Consider the following 20,048-nt stretch of genomic DNA (forward strand, 5'->3'; position numbering starts at 1 on the left):
TTCCTGAATCATCATGAGTGGAAAATATGGGCGATATACTCAGACATTGATAGCAAAATCAATACAAGTATTCACAAACACTAGAAAGGGGGGGGGGGGGGCACAAAAGCAACATTTACAATCTCTATCTTGCAACAGCAATACCAGTGGATGGAACTGAGAATGCAAGCTTAGTAGTATCCCAAGGTAGTGTCTCTTGGTAGTGTCTCTACCAAGACATGTTACTGCATTGGTTGAGTTACAGGAAAAGGTAGTTAGGGACTGGTTAGGGAAAAATCCCAGGCAATTGTAACAGAAAGTTCATGGTACCTCAGATTTATGACCCCTACAACCATAAATGGCAGAAAGCAGATAGCTTGGATGTGAAGAAATTCTCTGTAGAAAACAGGATTAATCAAGCATACAAGTGGGTGATGTTATTGGTTGGTGCCCAGACAGAGCAATTCTTCCAGAGTGAGATCAGAACCAATATAAAATTCTGAGAATGTGACACCCTTCCTGTGTATAGCAATTCCTTCCACCTCTTCAGCTGTCTAAAGCTTGGAATGAACTACAAGGGCAGATTATACGCCTAATTAATCTTGTCGCCTATGAGAACACCTTCTATGCAAGTAAACATTGCTTTGTTTGAAAACAACCAGGACTGAGTCTGGCACGCATGCAAATGGGTCACTCCCAAGCTCAGGGTTTCAAGATAAAGTCCCACTTTTGAGGAACAATCCACTCACCAAATGACTGAGAGTTTAACAGTTTATAAGGACATATTGCTTAACAAAAGGCAATATCCTTACAAAGAAACAGAGAAAAAACAAAGGCAGATGAAGATCATACAGCCTATCCTGTCCATCCATTTCATCTACTAAGTTTTTCCTCTCTCTGAGATCTTCAGTATTTGTCCAATGTTTTCTCAGATTCAGAAATTGTCCCCATCTTACCTTCTTCACTTCAAATCTGTTCCATGGATCCACCATCCTTTCTGTAAAGGACTATTTCCTTAGATTACTCCTAAAAGAGAAGTCCATAGGCCATTATTGAGATGGCTCAGGGAAAGCCACTGCTTATTCCTAGGATAGCAGCATAAAATCTGTTTTACTGCTTGGGATCTAGCTAGGTACTTGGGACCTGGGTTGGCCACTGTTGGAAACAGGATACTGGGCTACTATCCTCAAATTTTTCTTTAACACTATTTCAGCAATTTTGCTATAACTGAAGGAATGCACAACATGTGCATCTTTGTCAATATTCAGCACTTCATTAATATCAGCTGCCTCTAACCTATTAACATTTTCAGATGATAGACTTCTGGCATAAGCAATGAGATTTGACATTATCAATATTTCATCACTGACTTGGAAACCTTCAAAGTCTTCCTCTACAGATTCATTTTCATTGAATACTATTGATGACCAAAGTTTATGCCGTCAATATTCATATTATTTAATTGATTCTTTCTCTTATAAAATTGCTTCAATAAATAATTTAGTGTTTCATTTATAATTTCATTCTTTCATACTCTTTCAGTTCTTCTAATGACCTCAGGGCTACATCTGAATTACCTATCTTAGTTCGCAGCTAGTTTATAACGATGCTTCATGTATATTACAGGGGACTTTCCTTGAAACAGCTTTTTGCGAAACGCGAATTCACGTCAGCGTTCCCCACTGCCGCTAACTAAGATAAGTGCTGTTGGCATGGTATTAACTTTTAAGAATTATAAATGAATGAATTTTTGACCGATGAGGAGGCTAGCTACAAAATATCTGGATTGTACATGAAATAGGTAATTCAGATGTAGCCCTGAGGTCATTAGAAGAACTGAAAGAGTATGAAAGAATGAAATTATAAATGAAACACTAAGTTATTTATTGAAGCAATTTTATAGGAAAAAGAATGAATTAAATAATATGAATATTTATTGTGAGTGATGCATGGATTGAAGAAATAAGTTATTAAGCTTCACTCTAAGTTATTTTGACATTATTTTGACTGGCAAAGTTTATGCCAAGCATTTTTAATGCTGATTTAGTTACATCTTTCCAAGCATTGGCAAGAGCATAAATGGCATCCCTTAAGACTAAACTCCATGAGAAAGTCTTGAATTTTTATGCCTCTGTTAATTGCATCAAGCATGCAATTTAGACATAAGTCTTTAGACTTGGTCTTCATGGAATGTAAAATTCCTTGATCACAAGGCTGTAGTAAAGATGTCACATTGGGTGGGAGGTAAATGGCAGAAACATTATTTTTCACAAGAAGTTCTTGATGTGGATGTGCAAAGCAGTTGTCTATAACCAGTAAAACTTCACAGTTCAGCTTCTCTACAATGAGCTCTTATTGCTGGCACAAACTGGTTATTGAACCAATCGCTAAATGTTTTTTCTGGTTATCCATGCTTGCTTGTTAGCATAACAGTTCACATGTAGATGACATACACCCTTGAAATGTCGAGGATATTAGCTTTTCCCAATCACGGCCAACTTTAATTTGTGTATGCTTGCAGCATTGGTACATGTAAAAACAGTTATTCTGCCCTTTTGTGTTCTTAAAATCAGATGGTGCTCGTTCATCAGCTGTTCTTAGTGTTTTTCTGTGAACATAGTGCCAGTAGATAGCTGTTTCATCTGCATTGTAAATTTATTCAGGACCATCAGATATCATCTTAGCAAATTCATCAATGTAACGTTCAGCTGCCTTGTAATCAGCAGAAGCATTTTCACCACAGATTTTGAGATACTCGTATTTAACACCACAGTGCTTCTTAAATTTCTGTAGCCAGCCTTCACCATCAATGTTGTTCTTGATGGTATTTTTTGGCATCAAACCAGTCAATGGAATGTATTCATGTCTTTGCCGAACTCACTCAATCAGCACACGATCTAAATCTTCATTTTCTGTCCAATGCAATGTTTTTTTGTTTTTCATTCATTTCTGGTCATCTCTCTTACTATAAAACTTCAACAACTTATCTTTCCATTTCTTTAAGTCATATATATGTTTTCATATCCCTCCATAAAATCCTGTCATTATAAGAAGTTCCTTGAGAGAATCCTCTCATTTCAAGCCACTAAATTGAATGTATGGCTTGGAAAAATTATGTTAGAGGTCTCTTCCTATCTTGATTTTAGAAAATTGTTAAAGACTCAACTCTTTGATAGGCTGGTATCTTAATGCATTCTGCTTCATTTTTTCAATCAAGTTCCTTACATTCAACTTGATGTATTTTATCTGTTCTATGTATTACTTCTTTCACTGCCATGCCGGTATTTTCTGCATTATATTGTAAATGCTTTCTGTCTTTATCTGTTTTTAAGTTCATTATTCTAATTTGCATTTTATATGTATCCCATGTATTAGTTCACTTTGTTGTGAACAGCCTAGAACTTTTTCAGTATGGCGGTATATAAGATTATTATTATGGCTATTGTTATTCCCACACCATATTCTTCAGTCAGCCATTGTACAGACACCATGATCAAGCTTCTTGTAAATGCTTCCTTTTCTGTTTCTCACTGCTCTGAGAGGAATCTGCAGCTCTTTTTGCTATTTTTACAGTCCTCCAACCTGAATTGTACAGAGAACAGGAGAAATACATGCATGGTTTCAGTGTGTGTCATGTCTGGGAAATTGACTATTTCTGGTTCACATCAAATTTTGGTTTTCAAAGTTTTTTGGAATTTCAGATACAAACACAAACATGATGGCAGATAAAGGCCCAATGGCCCATCTAGTCTGACTATCTGAAGTAACCATTATCTCTTTCTCTCTCTGAGAGATCCCACGTGCCTATCCCACGCTTTCTTGAATTCAGACACAGTCTCTGTCTCCACCACTTCTTCCCAGAGATGGTTCCATGCATTTACCACCCTTTTTGTAAAAAAGTATTTCTTTTGATTACTCCGGAGCCTATCACCTTTTAAATTCATCCTATGCCCTCTCATTTCAGAGCTTCCTTTCATTGAAAGAGACTCGACTCGCATGCCTTTACGTTTAGTTTTTTAGACGGTATATAAATTTTTAAATAGTTTTCAAAGTTCATGCACAGTATGTCCCTGTGTGTCTTCAGTCTAAGCTTCAGAACTACAGTGGTGCCTCACACAACGAACTTAATTGGTTCCAGGAGCAAGTTTGTTATGCGAAACGTTCGTTATGTGAAACGCGTTTTCCCATAAGAATACATGTAAAAAAAAATAATTCGTTCTGCAGCATAAAATATGCTAAGATGACATAAAAAAAGATAAATTTTTGGTTATTATTTTTATTTAGATACATCTAAAAACATAATTGTTTTTTAAAACAACACACATTTTTTAAATTTAAAGACAGACTAAGTAGAGTCTAATTTTACAGTGAGAGAGGGCAGAGTCTCAGCGGCAAAAACTGGGACTTAACTGTTCATTTTTTTTTTTTTTTCTACCGTGTTTCCCCGATGATAAGGCAGGGCCATCAAATAAGACAGCCCCCCTTTTTAGAAAAAAATGTAAAATAAGGCACCCCCCCGCAAATAAGCCACCCACCGATACCTGCGCTTACCCGAATCGGGTGGTACGGTGGGTGACTCCGTGTGGTCCCTGGCACCCCCGACACGATCGGGGCAAGAGGGAGCTCAAGCCCTCTTGCCCCCCCGACTCCCCGACACGATCGGGGCAAGAGGGAGCCCAAGCCCTCTTGCCCCCCCGACTCCCCCACACGATCGGGGCAAGAGGGAGCCCAAGCCCTCTTGCCCCCCCCCGACTCCCCGACACGATCGGGGCAAGAGGGAGCCCAAGCCCTCTTGCCCCCCGACTCCCCGACACGATCGGGGCAAGAGGGAGCCCAAGCCCTCTTGCCCCCCCGACTCCCCGACACGATCGGGGCAAGAGGGAGCCCAAGCCCTCTTGCCCCGCCGATTCCCCAACTCCCCGACAATATCGGGCCAGGAGGGAGCCCAAGTCCTCCTGGCCATGGCGACCCCCTAACCCCACCCTGCACTACATTACGGGCAGGAGGGATCCCAGGCCCTCCTGCCCTCGACGCAAACCCCCCCTCCCCCCAACGACCGCCCCCCCCAAGAACCTCCGACCGCCCCCCCAGCCGACCCGCGACCCCCCTGGCCGACCCCCACGACACCCCCAACCCCCTTCCCCGTACCTTTCTGTAGTTGGCCGGACAGACGGGAGCCAAACCCGCCTGTCCGGCAGGCAGCCAACGACGGAATGAGGCCGGATTGGCCCATCCGTCCCAAAGCTCCGCCTACTGGTGGGGCCTAAGGCGCCTGGGCCAATCAGAATAGGCCCGGGAGCCTTAGGTCCCTCCTGGGGGCAGGGCCTGAGGCACATGGTCGGGTTGGGCCCATGTGCCTCAGGCCCCGCCCCCAGGAGGGACCTAAGGCTCCCGGGCCTATTCTGATTGGCCCAGGCGCCTTAGGCCCCACCAGTAGGCGGAGCTTTGGGACGGATGGGCCAATCCGGCCTCATTCCGTCGTTGGCTGCCTGCCGGACAGGCGGGTTTGGCTCCCGTCTGTCCGGCCAACTACAGAAAGGTACGGGGAAGGGGGTTGGGGGTGACGTGGGGGTCGGCCAGGGGGGTCGCGGGTCGGCTGGGGGGCGGTCGGAGGTTCTTGGGGGGGGCGGTCGTTGGGGGGAGGGGGGGTTTGCGTCGAGGGCAGGAGGGCCTGGGATCCCTCCTGCCCGTAATGTAGTGCAGGGTGGGGTTAGGGGGTCGCCGTGGCCAGGAGGACTTGGGCTCCCTCCTGGCCCGATCGTGTCGGGGAGTCGGGGGGGGCAAGAGGGCTTGGGCTCCCTCTTGCCCCGATCGTGTCGGGGAGTCGGGGGGGCAAGAGGGCTTGAGCTCCCTCTTGCCCCGATCGTGTCGGGGAGTCGGGGGGGCAAGAGGGCTTGGGCTCCCTCTTGCCCCGATCGTGTCGGGGAGTCGGGGGGGCAAGAGGGCTTGGGCTCCCTCTTGCCCCGATCGTGTCGGGGAGTCGGGGGGGGCAAGAGGGAGCCAGGCGGAGAGAGGGCAGTTAAGCGCAGTGCCTGCGCAGAAGGATGCAGCTCGGGCGACTTCGTTGTGTGAAACGAAGTTCGTTGTACGAATCAAGACATAAAGTTCGTTGTGCGCAGCGTTCGCTGTGCGAGGCGTCCGTTATGCGAGGCACCACTGTATATACCAGGTCAAGTATTGCACTCATAAGCTAAGAATTTGCTGAGCATTCCAAGAAATTAGGAAGCTTACCCCCTCCTTTACAAAGCTATGCCAGCATTTCCAGTACTGGCCGCTGCAGCAACAGCTCCGACGCTCATAGAATTCCTATGAGCGTCTGAGCTGTCACCGCCACAGCCAGTGCAAAAACGCTAGCGTGGCCTTGTAAAGGAGGGAGTTAGTTAAATAAAGATAAGACTATATTTCTGTCTGAAAGTGAAGTGTTGTATGTGTGTTTGAGGCGCAACAGAGAAAATGTGAAATTTAATATGCATTTTATAAGTTACCAATATCATCAAGGACTTTGTACCTGTTTTAGGATTGACAAAACCCTCCATCCCACCTTGGGACTTAGAAAATATTCTGGAAAATCTCAAATGCTCCCAGATAAATAATTAACCATATCCTACTTCTAAAACAACAACAAAAAACAAAACAAAATAGAAACCCCTTGAAAGGCTTGACTGCTTGCTCTCACTTTCTAGCAACAGAAAACTAACTACAGTAAATAAATTCTTGATACGAGTGCTTAGGAAGTAAAAAAGATTCTTTCCAAACACGGGCACAATCTGCAGCTGTACAATATTTTTAGTACTCCACCTACACTTGTCTTCTCCAGAGGCCAAACTATTAAGGATTAATTGAAGCATCTGTCGTTGCCTCCTGAGCTGTTTTATTTTAAACATAATGAACACCTATTTTTGAAATAAATATGCATATGGATTCTCTGTATAGTGACTTAAGGCTGCCAGCACTTTTTAGCACCTTTTTTTCTTGTGTGAATATATGACTATATCTGTGGTGGCTCAAGAAAAGTTTACAGTTTATTTAGAACTTGATATACTGCCATGTGGAAAACTGTCATGACAGTTTGCAAATAGCACTATAGCTAAGGGCTCCTTTTATCAAGTAGCGGTAGAGCATTTTGCCGTGGGACAGCAAGATAACTGCTCTGCCGCTCACAGGAATTGAATAAAACATTTACCTTGCCAGCCCGCAGTAAAATACTCTACCGCTGCTTATAAAAGGAGCCCTAAATTAGGAAAAGAAATACAATATCATATATGACAGAAAAGTTAAAGCAAAATAGTTGCAACTTATCTCTGTCCTAGCAAGGCCCAACCACCCAGTTAATCTAATCCTCCATAATAAAGTGGCATGTCTTATCCATTGGAAATTTTGTACACACTTAACATCACTGTACCAAAAAAGCATTGGGATCAGGACCTTAAGAGAATTTTGGAGAACAAAGAGATCTTACCCTCCGCAACATTCCCATTTCAACCTATATAAAGCTAGATGCTAGAAAATGGTACATAGTGGTAAAGGAGAAACCCCCCCCCCCAAAATCCAGAATGTCTGTTCCAGGTGATTATTCTGTGAATCAGGTGAAAGGGAACCATCAATAAATTCATCTCCCCCTCCTTTTATGAAGCCGCGTTAGCAGTTTTTATCGCCGGCCACAGTGGTAAACGTTCCAATGCTCATAGGAATTCTATGAGAATTGGAGCTTTTACCGCCACAGCCAGCAATAAAATAATGCCAATGTGGCTACATAAAAGGGAGAGTCAGACTAAGAAAATGTGGTAGAAAGATACCAAACTATTTCTCATTGTATTGGGAGCAACAGGCTCAAGTTAAAAAACAATTTCAAGAACACCTGTTTAGATTGTCTATACATACTAGATTGTATGAACTCGAGAAGGAAGCTATCTTTGGCTTGATAAAAATACTACGGTGACTGTTAGCAGCAACTTTGAGAGACTGAGACCATACTTCACATACCCTGGCATAGAATTGAAGTTTATTGTTGTCACAATATGTGCAAAACTAAAAATATGAAATCTACACTTTATATGACTTCCATGGTAGAAGAAAAGTACTTCAGACTCTCCAGGCTACAGGTTTATCCTTCATTAGTCCAAAATAGACTCCTCTTAATTTTTAATAAGTTAAAAAAAAATATGTACATAAAGAATTATATTCACATAATTTCTAAATACTTATCTCCAAAAAATGTTCAATCCATACCCAGAGAAGATCTTTGTTTCACCAACTAAACTGCTGTGTCGGGTGTAATACCTCTTATTGCTAAAGTCACTTCTCATGGAAAAGGTAGCAATTCTGGAATTGCTGCAAATGCCGTAGTACTTTCAATGTACACTAGTTCAGTCTCGATGTTACAGATGCATGAATCAAAGTCACCAGGTGTTGACCACAAACCCAAGGCCTGCATTTTTTAAAATCAGGCTTAAATGGTAAAATGTGCTACTGGAGACTTTAGCATTATGTGAAGAGAGGAAAGCATAGTCCCTAAGCACCTATATTTCTTAACTACATTTCTACATTTTAAATATCATGGACACCAACTTACCAATCATCAAAAACTTGGTCTGTTTTGAGTTTAACTTGCATTTGATGCTTTGCACGAAACCTGGGTTCTGGAACTGTCAAGAGTTGTTTTTTTCTTTTTTCCTGTCTGGATTTCGAGGATACGAGATGGGGTGGTTGGGGGTTAGGGTTGGGGTGGGGTTCTCTCTCTCTCTCTCTTTCCTTCTTGTATGGTATGGCTGGAGATAAATCAGAAAATGTAGGGGTGGAACGCAGGCAATGCACTGTATTTTCCTCCCTTTTATAAACTATGTATATTGGCTTGCTTTCGATAGCATATGTTTTTACTTGCTGTTGTGTTTACATTGCATATGTCGACCTCACTGTTATAAGTGTATGGCATTGTGTTCTATTCTGTTAATAAAAAGAGATTAAAAAAAACCAACAAACTTGCATTTGATGGGCTGCTCACAACTCCAAACTGCTGGCATTCAAGTGTGTCTGCTTACTGTCAAGTCTCCAAGGTTAAAAACTGTACATCATCAGCATATAAATAAAATCCAAACCACATGATAATTACACTCAGGGGACTCAAAAAAATAAAATATTAATTAGCACGGGTGAAAGCAAAGAGGAAAGAAGGAATGATCAATTCTTTAAAAAGGAGGCAAATTACTGTATTACTGTACTACATGTACCTGTATTCAGCAGCATTAATCATCAATAATTGTTGATTTGCAAGATCAAAGGCTGCAGAAAAATCTAAGATAATAAGGATGAACAGTTGCTGCCATCCTCTCCTTGCAACAAGTCATCCAGTAATGCAACCAACATGTCCATTCTGTGGCTAGTTCTAAAACCTGACTGTAAAGAGACCTAAAATGTTATTCTCTTGAATGAATCTCTGTAACTGAAGGAAAACAAATGTTTAATCAGTTTAGTCAGGAACAGAGAATTAGAAGTTTTCCTAATATTTGCTGTGGCATACAAATTGAGGAAGGGTTTTTTCAATAAGAGCCAAACAGCTACTTATTTATTTAAATTATTTATTTCCCGCATATTCCAAAATCTATGTGGTCTACAACACATATAATAATTAAAACAAACATACAGTATTACACACTCTTACATATAACCCTTTCACCTACTGCTCAAAACTCAAATGCCCTTTTGAAACAAATTTGCCTTCAATTGCTTACAAAACTGCAGAAGTGAAGATGCTTGATGAATCGAGTTTGGTAAGGCATTCCACAACTGGGGTCCTACAACTTAAAATGAGTGCAACCTCATTGACACCATACGCATCTGATGTATTGAAGGTACCACTAGCAATTGTTGAGCCTGTGATTGCAGACTTCTCACAAGAGTATAAGCAACACAACAGTGGGCAGTTTATGCAAAATACCAAACGTTTACGCATCAATACCAAAAGTTTAAACTGGATCCTTCAATAATACTGGAAGCTAATGTAACTCAGATAACAGTGGGGAGATGGGAGGTGTTCGTGGCAAATTCCCAATAACACATGCCGCAGAATTTTGAGCTACCTGCAATGCCTTTAATGACTTCTGAGGAAGCCCACAAAATGGAAGATTAAGTTCTTACCTTCCTAATCTTCTTTCTGTTATAAGACATAGGATTCCGTACCATAGCTGTTGCTTCCCATAAGTTGCAAATCTGCAAAAGGGTGTCACCCAAAACTCTGAACTCCTCCTCTTCTGCACTGGAGAACAGTTCTCTCTTCAGTTAGCACCAATGCAATCAAACTTCACTGAAACAGAAGAAAAGAGAAGGAGGGATATGGGGAACTTCCCTGGTGACAAACTATAATCTGGTCTGCTTCGTAACTTATGATTAACAACAATTAACAATACTAAGTAAGAAATTAAGCACATGAGTAGCTAGGAATCAACTTGCCAAGTGCAACTACACAGTCAAGTCACATTATTTTGACCACCGCCTACCTCTGATGTCATGGATGCAAAGCCAACGTATCGCAACCAGACTTCGTGGGTATATAAGGTGGGATATCAGAAAGTTGCTAATATAGCAACCGTGGCTGTCATGAGGAAAAAGTCTGATTTATCAGACATTGAAAAAACATGATCATCAGCTATCAGGCCAAGGGTGGCAGGATTTCAGAAATGGTGGAGTTTGTGAACTGTTCACGGGTTGCTGTGGTTTAAGTGTACCGTGAGTGGACAAATGGAACCTTTTCAACGACCTGATGTGTTAACTGTGGAGCGGCACAAGCAATCGATGCAAGAGGTGAACGTCGGCAAGGCAGGTTGGTACAGGCCGATTGGCATGCTACCGTGGAGCAACTCACTGTCCAAATGAACCAGGGGGCTTCCGGATGTATGTCCAAAACGACTGTATACCAAACCCTGTTGCAAATGGGTCTCGGAGCAGATGGCTGGTGATGCACCCATGCTCACAAAGGTTCATCTCAAAAATGGCTGCAATTTGCACACGAGTACAGACATTGGACTTACACTGGCTGGCAGAGGGTTACCTTTTCCAATGAGTCATGTTTTGAGCTCCATTGAACGGATGGACATTGGCGTGTCAGGTGTGAAACCACCGAGAACAAACACCCAGCAACCAGTGTTGGACGTACATAAGCTGATGGTGGCAGCCTTATGGTCTGGGGAATGTTTTCTTGGTATGGTCTGGGTCCCTCTCTGGAAGACATACTCAAACAATATGGGTATCTCTATCCTTGCTGATCAAGTACACGAGTGTATATTTTGATAGCCTTCCCTAAGGTCAATGGGATCTTTCAACAGGACAATACAACATGTCATACCACAAGAATTGTTCACAAGTGGTTTGCAGAGCACGACCAGCTACTTCCCTGGCCTCTGAATTCCCCATACCTTAACCCAATCGAGCACATTTGGGACCACCATGATTGACAACTGGATCTACCACCACATATCTGTCAGCAACTGCTGGATGCATTGCAGTCTGCACAACTTCAGATACCTCTAGTTACCACTCTTACTGAGTCACTTCCACGGTGTCTAGCTGCTGTCCATACTGCCAGAGGTGGTTATTCTGTATTAGGTGGTCATAATAATGTGTAGTAGGAGCCATAAAAATCCCCCAAAGAAGTAAAGGAATAGGAGCCCTCACATTCCCGTAGTTTTGTTTCTGCTAAATCTTAGAAACAAGAGAAGAGGTCCCAAGATGGACATCAGCAATGTTCAAGGCAGAAATCAGGTGAATCAAAGGACTGCATAGGGCAGGCTATACAGAATCCTATGTCTTATAACAGAAAGAAGATTAGCAAAGTAAAAACCTAATCTTCCATTCTGTTGCAGAGACATAGGATTCTGTACCATAGCTGACATACTAAAGCAGTGCCAGACATCTAGGGAGGGATAAATGAGTATGCCCGCAGAATCGAGGGTCCAAAGTGGCATCCTCTCGAGCTGCCACATTCATTCTGTAGAACCTCGTAAAGGGGTGGAAAGCAGACCAAGTAGCTGCTCTACAAATTTCATCAGATGAAACAGCCTGGGACTTTGCCCAAGAAGCAGCCACACTTCCAGTTGAATGTGCTGCGATTGAGATAGGGGCTGTTTACTGAAGGCAACGTAGGAAGTCGAAATTGCCATGTGAATCTATCTGGCAATCAAAGCCTTAGAAACTAGCTTGCCTCATCTAGATGGCTGGTCAGAACAAATAGGTGGTGTCACTGGCAACCTCAGGCAATGGGTCCTGGGACACCGGGACAAGGAATACTCTTGTGCGCCGCTGCGGGCAGCACAAGGAAGAAAAAATAAAAGTTCAAGGAAAGGACACACCACCACACTAGGGAGATAATTTTCAAGTAACTGACTGGTTTTATTACTTAAACCAAATAAACAAGCTGTCCTGCTTGCTTCCACATAAACCAGTTCAAAAGAAAAAAAACAACAACCTTGTCAGGATTCTTAGATAGCAAACATAGTCCCAAAAACATCCAAACTGTACCATCAAACAGTCACTGGGATGAATGTGGTTTACATATGGTTCTAAACCAAAAATACAAGCCTTTCCAAAAGTTGTTACTGGCTCCACAGTCAACTAATAAGTCCAGCTTGGAAAGTCCCAACAAAATAAAGAAAAACAGTCCTTTTCTTTTATGCTGATGACTTTAGCTTGTGCCAGTACCATGGTACTGGTCTTCCCAGCAGCTAGAGTGCTGGCCAGGCAGTGTGCTCTGTGTGGTCACAATGTTGCCAAATAATTAGGCCCTCTATCCCACCACTTTGAACACAGGGCAAACCCCCACTGCCTGGGCTTAGAACAATTCAATTTCAAAAGAAAAAAAAAAAACCAACAACAAGATAAGTCTTTCTCAGTTCCTAAAGGAGCTCTCACAACTCTTTCAGGATTTATCAAAGGACAATTTCAGCACAGTTCAAATAGGTAAGGCTTCAATAACCCACCTAGGCAGTTTTCACTACTTGCTTTTTAGAACAGCAAACTTCCATCGGTTGGACTCCATTCTGAAGCTCAGCATTGGGCTCTGGATCCAGCTCCATGTTTTGAGGAACTTCAGACAGACAGGGAGACGGTTCTGCTCCAGCCTCAGTTAGCTCCATGCATTCAGGCTGTTGACTGCCATTCAGAGCTCTCAGCCCTGAGTGTCGCTTCCAGCTTTCTAACTGCAACTGCTCCTGTTCCCTCCGTTTCTCCTTCTGCCTCTCCAACAGTTCAGTTCTCAGGTTTAGCAGTCTGCAGCTCCGCCCCAAACTCTCAGGTGCAGAAGATTTCCTATCAACTACCCTATGACTGTGTGGGAGAGGGGAAATCTGCAACTCTGCTCCCTGGCTTCCTCTACAGGGTAAGGAAGGAAAGTCGGGTAATTGGGCAGTTTGGGTTTTAAATGGATCAGCTTGAGAAGTGTCTGCCCTAGGAATATGTCCTGCTCTAGGGACAGACCTAGCAGGCATAACTGCATATCACAGTGGTCAGATAGCCAAAAACCATTAGTCCTCTCCAGGTAGTGAAGTAGGATTCTATGCACATCTAGCTTCCGCAAAATTCTGCCCCATTTCACTGAACCCTTAGGGTGAAAGGCAGGTAAATGAATATCCTGATTGACATGGAAGGCAGATACCATCCATGGAGAAACACCAGACTCCATAAACCTAAGAAAGGGTTCTCTAAAGGAGAGGGCCTTTAACTTTGAAATCCACCTCACCATGACTATGGCAATCAAAACCACAGTATTAACCATAAGATCAAAGAGGAACATGTCTAGCAGGGGCGCATACAGACTACAGAGCCCAAGATAGATCCTTCAAAACAACATTAAGATCCCAAGATGGGAATGGCATACACAGTGGAGGACGCAATCTGAGCAGCCTCCTCAAACACTGAGTGACGTCTGGGTTAAACGCCAGCATTCCTGTCTGAGCCCTAAAGCACAAGAGGCCGGCTATCTGTACCTTGATAGATGAAACTGCTAGGCCCTTTTTAAGTCCAGTTTGGAGGAATGCTAGAATCACTAGGCTGGGAGCCCTGTTAGGTTCTACCTGCTCCTTGGCGCACCATAACGTTGCAGGTTTCTTTGCTCTAAGAAGAGTCGTAATGACAATCTCTGAGTAACCCTTACAAGTTAGGGCCATGCGTTCAAGAGTCATGCTGTAATACCAAAGCACTCTTCAGTCTCCATAGGAACTGGACCCTGGTTGAGGAGGCAGGGATGAACCGGCAGTCTGAGAGATCCACTTCTTCATAGGCGTACCAGATCTGCATACCAAGACCAATGGGGCCAGTCAAGAGCCACCATGATCACCAGCCCCTGGTGGCTCGCTATCCTGCAGATGATCTGGCCCATCATGACACATAGTGGAAATGCATAGAGCAGGAGCTTCGTGGGCAAGTGCTAAACGAAGGTGTCCTCTAAAACAGTGTTTTTCAACCTTTTTACACCAAGGACCAGCAGAAATAAAAGAATTATTTTGTGGACAGGCAAACTACTAGGATTAAAATTTTAAAACCCCATTTCTGCCCCATCTCTGTGAGCTCGGTCACCTCAGTAACTAAAGAAAAATAGACAAATAAAGTGCAAAATATAGACAGCAGATATAAATTCTCAAAACTGACACGTTTTGATCACTAGATTGAAAATAAAATTATTTTTCCTACCTTTGCTGTCTGGTGATTTCATGAGTCTCTGGTTGCGTTTCCTTCTGTCTGTGCATCCTTTCTTTCATTTCTTTCTTTCTGCACTCAGGCCCAAGAATTGTCCCTTTCTATTACCTCCCTCTTTCCTTCCTATGTCCTTAGTGCCTCCTTCCCATGTCTTTAGTGCCCCCAGTGCTTCATTCCAATGTCTTTAGTGCCCCCAGTGCCTCCTTCTCATGTCTTTAGTGCCCCTTCCTGTCTTTAGTGTCTCCAGTGCCTCCTTCCCATGTCCTTAGTACCCCTTCCTGTCTTTAGTACTCCCAGTGCCTCCTTCCCATTTCCTTAGTGCCCCTTCCTGTCTTTAGTGTCCCCAGTGCCTCCTTCTCATGTCTTTAGTGCCCCTTCCTGTCTTTAGTGTCTCCAGTGCCTCCTTCCCATGTCTTTAGTGCCCCCAGTGCCTCCTTCCCATGTCCTTAGTGCCCCTTCCTGTCTTTAGTGCCCCCAGTGCCTCCTTCTCATGTCTTTAGTGCCCCTTCCTGTCTTTAGTGTCTCCAGTGCCTCCTTCCCATGTCTTTAGTGCCCCCAGTGCCTCCTTCCCATGTCCTTAGTGCCCCTTCCTGTCTTTAGTGCCCCCAGTGCCTCCTTCTCATGTCTTTAGTGCCCCTTCCTGTCTTTAGTGTCTCCAGTGCCTCCTTCCCATGTCTTTAGTGCCCCCAGTGCCTCCTTCCCATGTCCTTAGTACCCCTTCCTGTCTTTAGTACTCCCAGTGCCTCCTTCCCATTTCCTTAGTGCCCCTTCCTGTCTTTAGTGTCCCCAGTGCCTCCTTCCCATGTCTTTAGTGCTCCCAGTGCCTCCTTCCTATGTCCTTAATGCCCCTTCCTGCCTTTAGTGCCCCCAGTGCCTCTTTCCTATGTCCCTCTCACTGCCTTCCACACTTTGTCCCACCCCCACCCCTGAAGCCAGCCTGACTGCCTATCTACCTCTCTCCCTCCCCCTGGCCAAAGCCAGCCTGCTTGTCTACCTACCTCCTTCCCTCCCTGTCGCACAAAAAAAAAGCCTCCTTCCTTCCTTTTCCCTGCTGCTGCTGCTAAAGTGTTCTTTTCGACATCAATTCTGACGTTGGAGAGGACGTTCTGGGCCAGCTAGGCAGCGATTTTCTGGCCCAGAACGTCCTCTCCGACATCAGAATTGATGTCAGAAAGAAGACTTCCTGTCGGCTTTAGCAGCAGCGGCAGGGCGGTAAGAGAAGGGGACCCGAGGAAAGGAAGGAGGGAGGGACAGGAAATGATCGCCTGTCCTGTTGTCCCCGCGCACGCTGTCCCGAAGTTGTGTGTGGGGACAACGGGACAGGATGTCTGAAAACAGACCTATGGTCACCTTAATCTTGCCAGCCCTGCAACAGTGCTCTAAAAACACTCGATGAAAAAAAAAAGTTATTTTTAAACAAAAAATGATCTACAGACTCATGTTGGTGAATGATAGTGTTAGACAAATGTCATTGTATAGAGAGAACACAAACAATAAGAATCTGGGTGCATACAGAATGTATCATTTTTTACCTTTCAGCCCTGAGCGAATGATGACAGGAGACAGATCATCATAGCTGTTCATTAGACTGATGTCTCCTGATGTGAAGCCAACCGTAAGCAGTGGTTTGGTATTCTGCACTGGGACAGGATATGCAGCTGGACCATCTGTAGATAAAAGGATAGTTGAGCAGCATTAGATAAGTTCAGATTCTGATATCCTGTGAAACTAAGTATCTGACATCATCACAAGGCTAAAAATCAAAATGGTCAATCTTATCTATTTGTGTTTAATTGGTTTTTGGTGTTTTTTCTTAAAGAACCATTGAGGGGCCAATGTTCTTTTGAAAAATTTCATAAAATAGAAATTAAACAACAACAAAAAAAAAGAAATCAAAATGGTCTGTGCTGTGCAAAGTTTGAGGAAAAGTCACCAATAAAAGAGTAAAACAAAATGGAGCATATATAAAACCAGTCAACCATAAAACACAAAGAGAGAATGCATAATTCGATAAAAGAACTTTGTTCTTATCTACTTTATTCTAAAAAGGTCCTTGAGAAAATGTTACTGGGCAGAAACTATCAATGGATAGTAAGAGGAACAGGGTATTTTTTTTTTCAGGCAGGTGGTGTTGATCAATGCGCCTTCTAATTCTTTTCAGAGTTTGTGCAAATATCCATTACCGCTGGAAGAATAGGGATCGATATTCAGCACTATTTAACCAGGCAGAAGCTTCTGTCCAGTTAAAAAACCTCTTGTGTGGGGCTATCCACCGATATTCAGTGGTTATCGTAACTGAAAAAAACCACTGACCATTAAAGCCATAGCAGGGATTATGTAGGTGGTCAGGCAGCAATCTAAGTTAACTGGACAAATCAGACAACATAAAACTCAGTCATGTCTTTGCCTGGTTTAACTTAGGCTCTTCTAATACTGGCTCTTATTTGTCTTTGGCACACTATATATCTTTTTACTTTACTATCAAGTAAAGAACCCAAAACTGAATGAATTTTAAATTTATATTCTCAGAGCTACCTTACTTTTTGGTTGTCCCCGCAGTGAGGCATGAAGGATCGCGCGGTCCCCGCAGCTCACACCCGCCTGCCCAATCGATTCTAGTGTTTAGCCAGCTCTCTCCCTTCTCCTCACCTTAGTTTGTAGATTTTCTTTTTCGGCGACCCGCACGCTATCAGAGAGCCATGCACCCGCCGCTGCTCAGTTTCGATCTTCTGCTCTGACGCAAACCGGAAACAGGAAGTTGCAGCAGAGCAGAAGATTGAACACTGAGCAGCCGCGCGTGTGCGGCTCTTTGGGAAAGCGTGCAGGTCGCTGAAAAAGAAAGCCTGCAAACTAAGGTGAGGAGAAGGGAGAGAGCTGGCTAATCACTACGATCAATTGGGCAGGCGGGTGGGGGCTGCGAGGACCGTGCGATCACCCGTGTTCCCGGCTCAAACTGTAAGGAGGGAGTGAAAGGGAAAAGGATTCTGGGCCAAGGGGATGAAAACGGAAAATGGATGCAGCGGGGGACGGTGACGGGGCGGATGAATGGGTAGGAAGCACAGATCAGGTCAGCAGAATCTTTATCAAGATTCAGATAGAGCCAAAATTGTATGTGCTTTATTTAGTCATAAGAACAGCCATACTGAGTCAGACCAATGATCTATAAAGCCACTATTTCCACAATGGCCAATCAAGGTCACAAACACCTGCAAAAACTCAAATAGCAGCAGCATTTGATGATACTGATCCCAGGGCAACTTGCAGCCTATGGATTTTTTTCTCTAGGAACCAGTCCAAATCTTTTTTAAACCCAGATATGCTAACCGTATTTACCACAACTTCTGGCAATAGTGTTTTCTTATTTTCCATCTTTTGTTCTATTTCTGTTTGTTAATTTGTAAACTGGTGATTGCTATTTGTCATTTTTTTCAAATTTACATCTGCTATCTTTATATTTTGCACAGTATTAGGGGTCATGTGTCACTGTTTCTGTGATGTTTCACTGTATGTAGTCTGGCTTCTTAGTGGTTCAGTTTAACTTCTGTATACATATTTCTATTTTTAGTTTGTGATTACTTATTCCATACTGGGTGAGGGTGTATCTGTGTTCTGTATGTATGAAAAGAACATTGTTTTCTGTTAGTACTGTCTGTGCAGGATCGATTTGTACTAAACTGTCTTGTTGTTTTACAATGGGTATACTGATGTTCTAGTGCTCACCAAAGTGTTTAAAACACTGCCTTTTCCTAGGTGCACCCTTGTTGTGTAACTTGTGGATTATTACTAAAATTATTTTTTTTTAATATTAGGGAGGTATTATAAAATAATCACCCCCGGGTGTCAAATATGCTAGGTATGCCACTGGAGACAAGAGAGAGTTTTGGACCTTGAAAAGTTGCTACCGCTGAGCCCCAAAGACCCAGACACTATAGACCCTGATCCAAGTAGAGATGGTGTTTCCTCTAGCACAGACTATGTTACTAAAAAGTGAATTGGATGATTAGATGTCAGTGTTGGAAATGAAACAGAATTGGAGGGGAAGGGGGAGACAAAGGTAAAGGAGGGGATGAAGGGGAAGATGGAGCACTAGGGAATGAGACAGGGACCAACTCTCGCCATCTCTTTGCCACACTTAACTCTCTACTTAAAGTGTCCTCACTTCCGACTTCTCTTTCACTTTCTCCTCAGATCATGGCTCAGTACTGCCATGACAAGGTTACCAAGATTAACTTTGAGTTCTTCACTGAATCACTCCTGTCTCTCCCTCCTCCCGTTTGACCTGCTGACCCATTCTGGCTTTTCTTCCTTCTCTGAAATCAGAGGAAGAATCTGCACATTTTCTCTCCTCTTCCAAACTCACCTCCTATTCCTCCGATCCCATCCACTCCCGTCTACTGTTCACCATCCCTCCTATCATCACCGCTAACTGCCGTATCCTCAACCTATTCCTCTCTACTTTGACTGTACCCGACGCCTTCAAAACATGCCCTAGTTACACCGCTCTTCAAAAAGCCTCGCTGGACCCTATCTGCCCTTCCAATTATCACCCCATCTCCCTCTTCCCTTTCTTATTCAAGCTACTTGAACGTGTTCACCACCGGTGTCTTGACTTTCTTTCATCTCGACTCATCCTTGCCCACTCCATTCTATAGAAGCTATCCTTGCTAGAGGCTCCAATGACCTGCTCCTGGCCAAATCCAAACAAAGGCCACTACTCTATCCTAATCCTCCTTGATCTATCTGCAGCATTTGACACTGAAGATCACTGCCTACTCATTGACACGCTCTCCTCACTTGGATTTCAGGGCTCTGTAATCCCATGGTTTTCTTCCTATCTTTTAGCGTGTGCTCTGGAGGAACATCCTTCGCATTCCACTATTGGTCAGTGTACCTCAGAGCTCTGTCCTAGGACCTCTTCTTTTCTCCATCTACACTTCGTCCCTTGGAGCTCTAATCTCCCACAGCTTCCGATACCATTTCTATGTGGATGACTCGCAAATTGACCTCTCTATACCCAAAATTTCTATGGCAATCCAGGCCCAAGTCTCAGCCTGAGACATTGCTACATGATGTCTCACCACCATCTAAAGTTAAACATGGCCAAGATAGAACTCCCTATATTTTCTCCTAAACCTGCCTCTCTTCTTCTTACGTTCTCTATTTCGGTCAATAACGCTTTCATCCTCCCTGTCTCATCGATTCGCAACCTCGGGGTCATCTTTGACTTGTCTCTGTCCTTCTCTTCACATATCCAACAAACCACCAAAACTTGTTGCTTCTTTCCTTTCTGAGCACACTGCCAAGACCATTATCCACGCCCTCGTCACCTCTCATCTGGGTTACTGCAATGTGCTTCTTGTGGATCTCCCAATAACCCATCTCTCCCC

At 43.5% G+C, this 20,048-nt stretch overlaps 1 protein-coding gene across 11 annotated transcripts in view; it reads right to left on the reverse strand.

Moving 5' to 3' along the window:
- Window positions 1-20,048, reverse strand: part of TULP4 (TUB like protein 4) — a 179,820-nt gene that overhangs the window by 72,924 nt on the left and 86,848 nt on the right. For 9 of the 11 annotated variants that reach the window (XR_004538729.1, XR_004538730.1, XM_033936754.1 and 6 more), the window contains one exon: window positions 16,194-16,328. Coding sequence is in view for 8 of the 11 variants with exons in the window: in XM_033936754.1 (XP_033792645.1) it covers window positions 16,194-16,328 (135 nt within the window). In the remaining 3 variants the exon portion in view is untranslated. Of the gene's footprint in view, window positions 1-935; window positions 1,006-8,551; window positions 8,702-16,193; window positions 16,329-20,048 lie in introns of those variants that run through there. The other 2 variants (XM_033936761.1, XM_033936760.1) reach the window with 2 other exon arrangements.

The sequence above is a fragment of the Geotrypetes seraphini genome, chromosome 3, assembly GCF_902459505.1.
Source record: "Geotrypetes seraphini chromosome 3, aGeoSer1.1, whole genome shotgun sequence".
Lineage (NCBI taxonomy): Eukaryota > Metazoa > Chordata > Amphibia > Gymnophiona > Dermophiidae > Geotrypetes > Geotrypetes seraphini.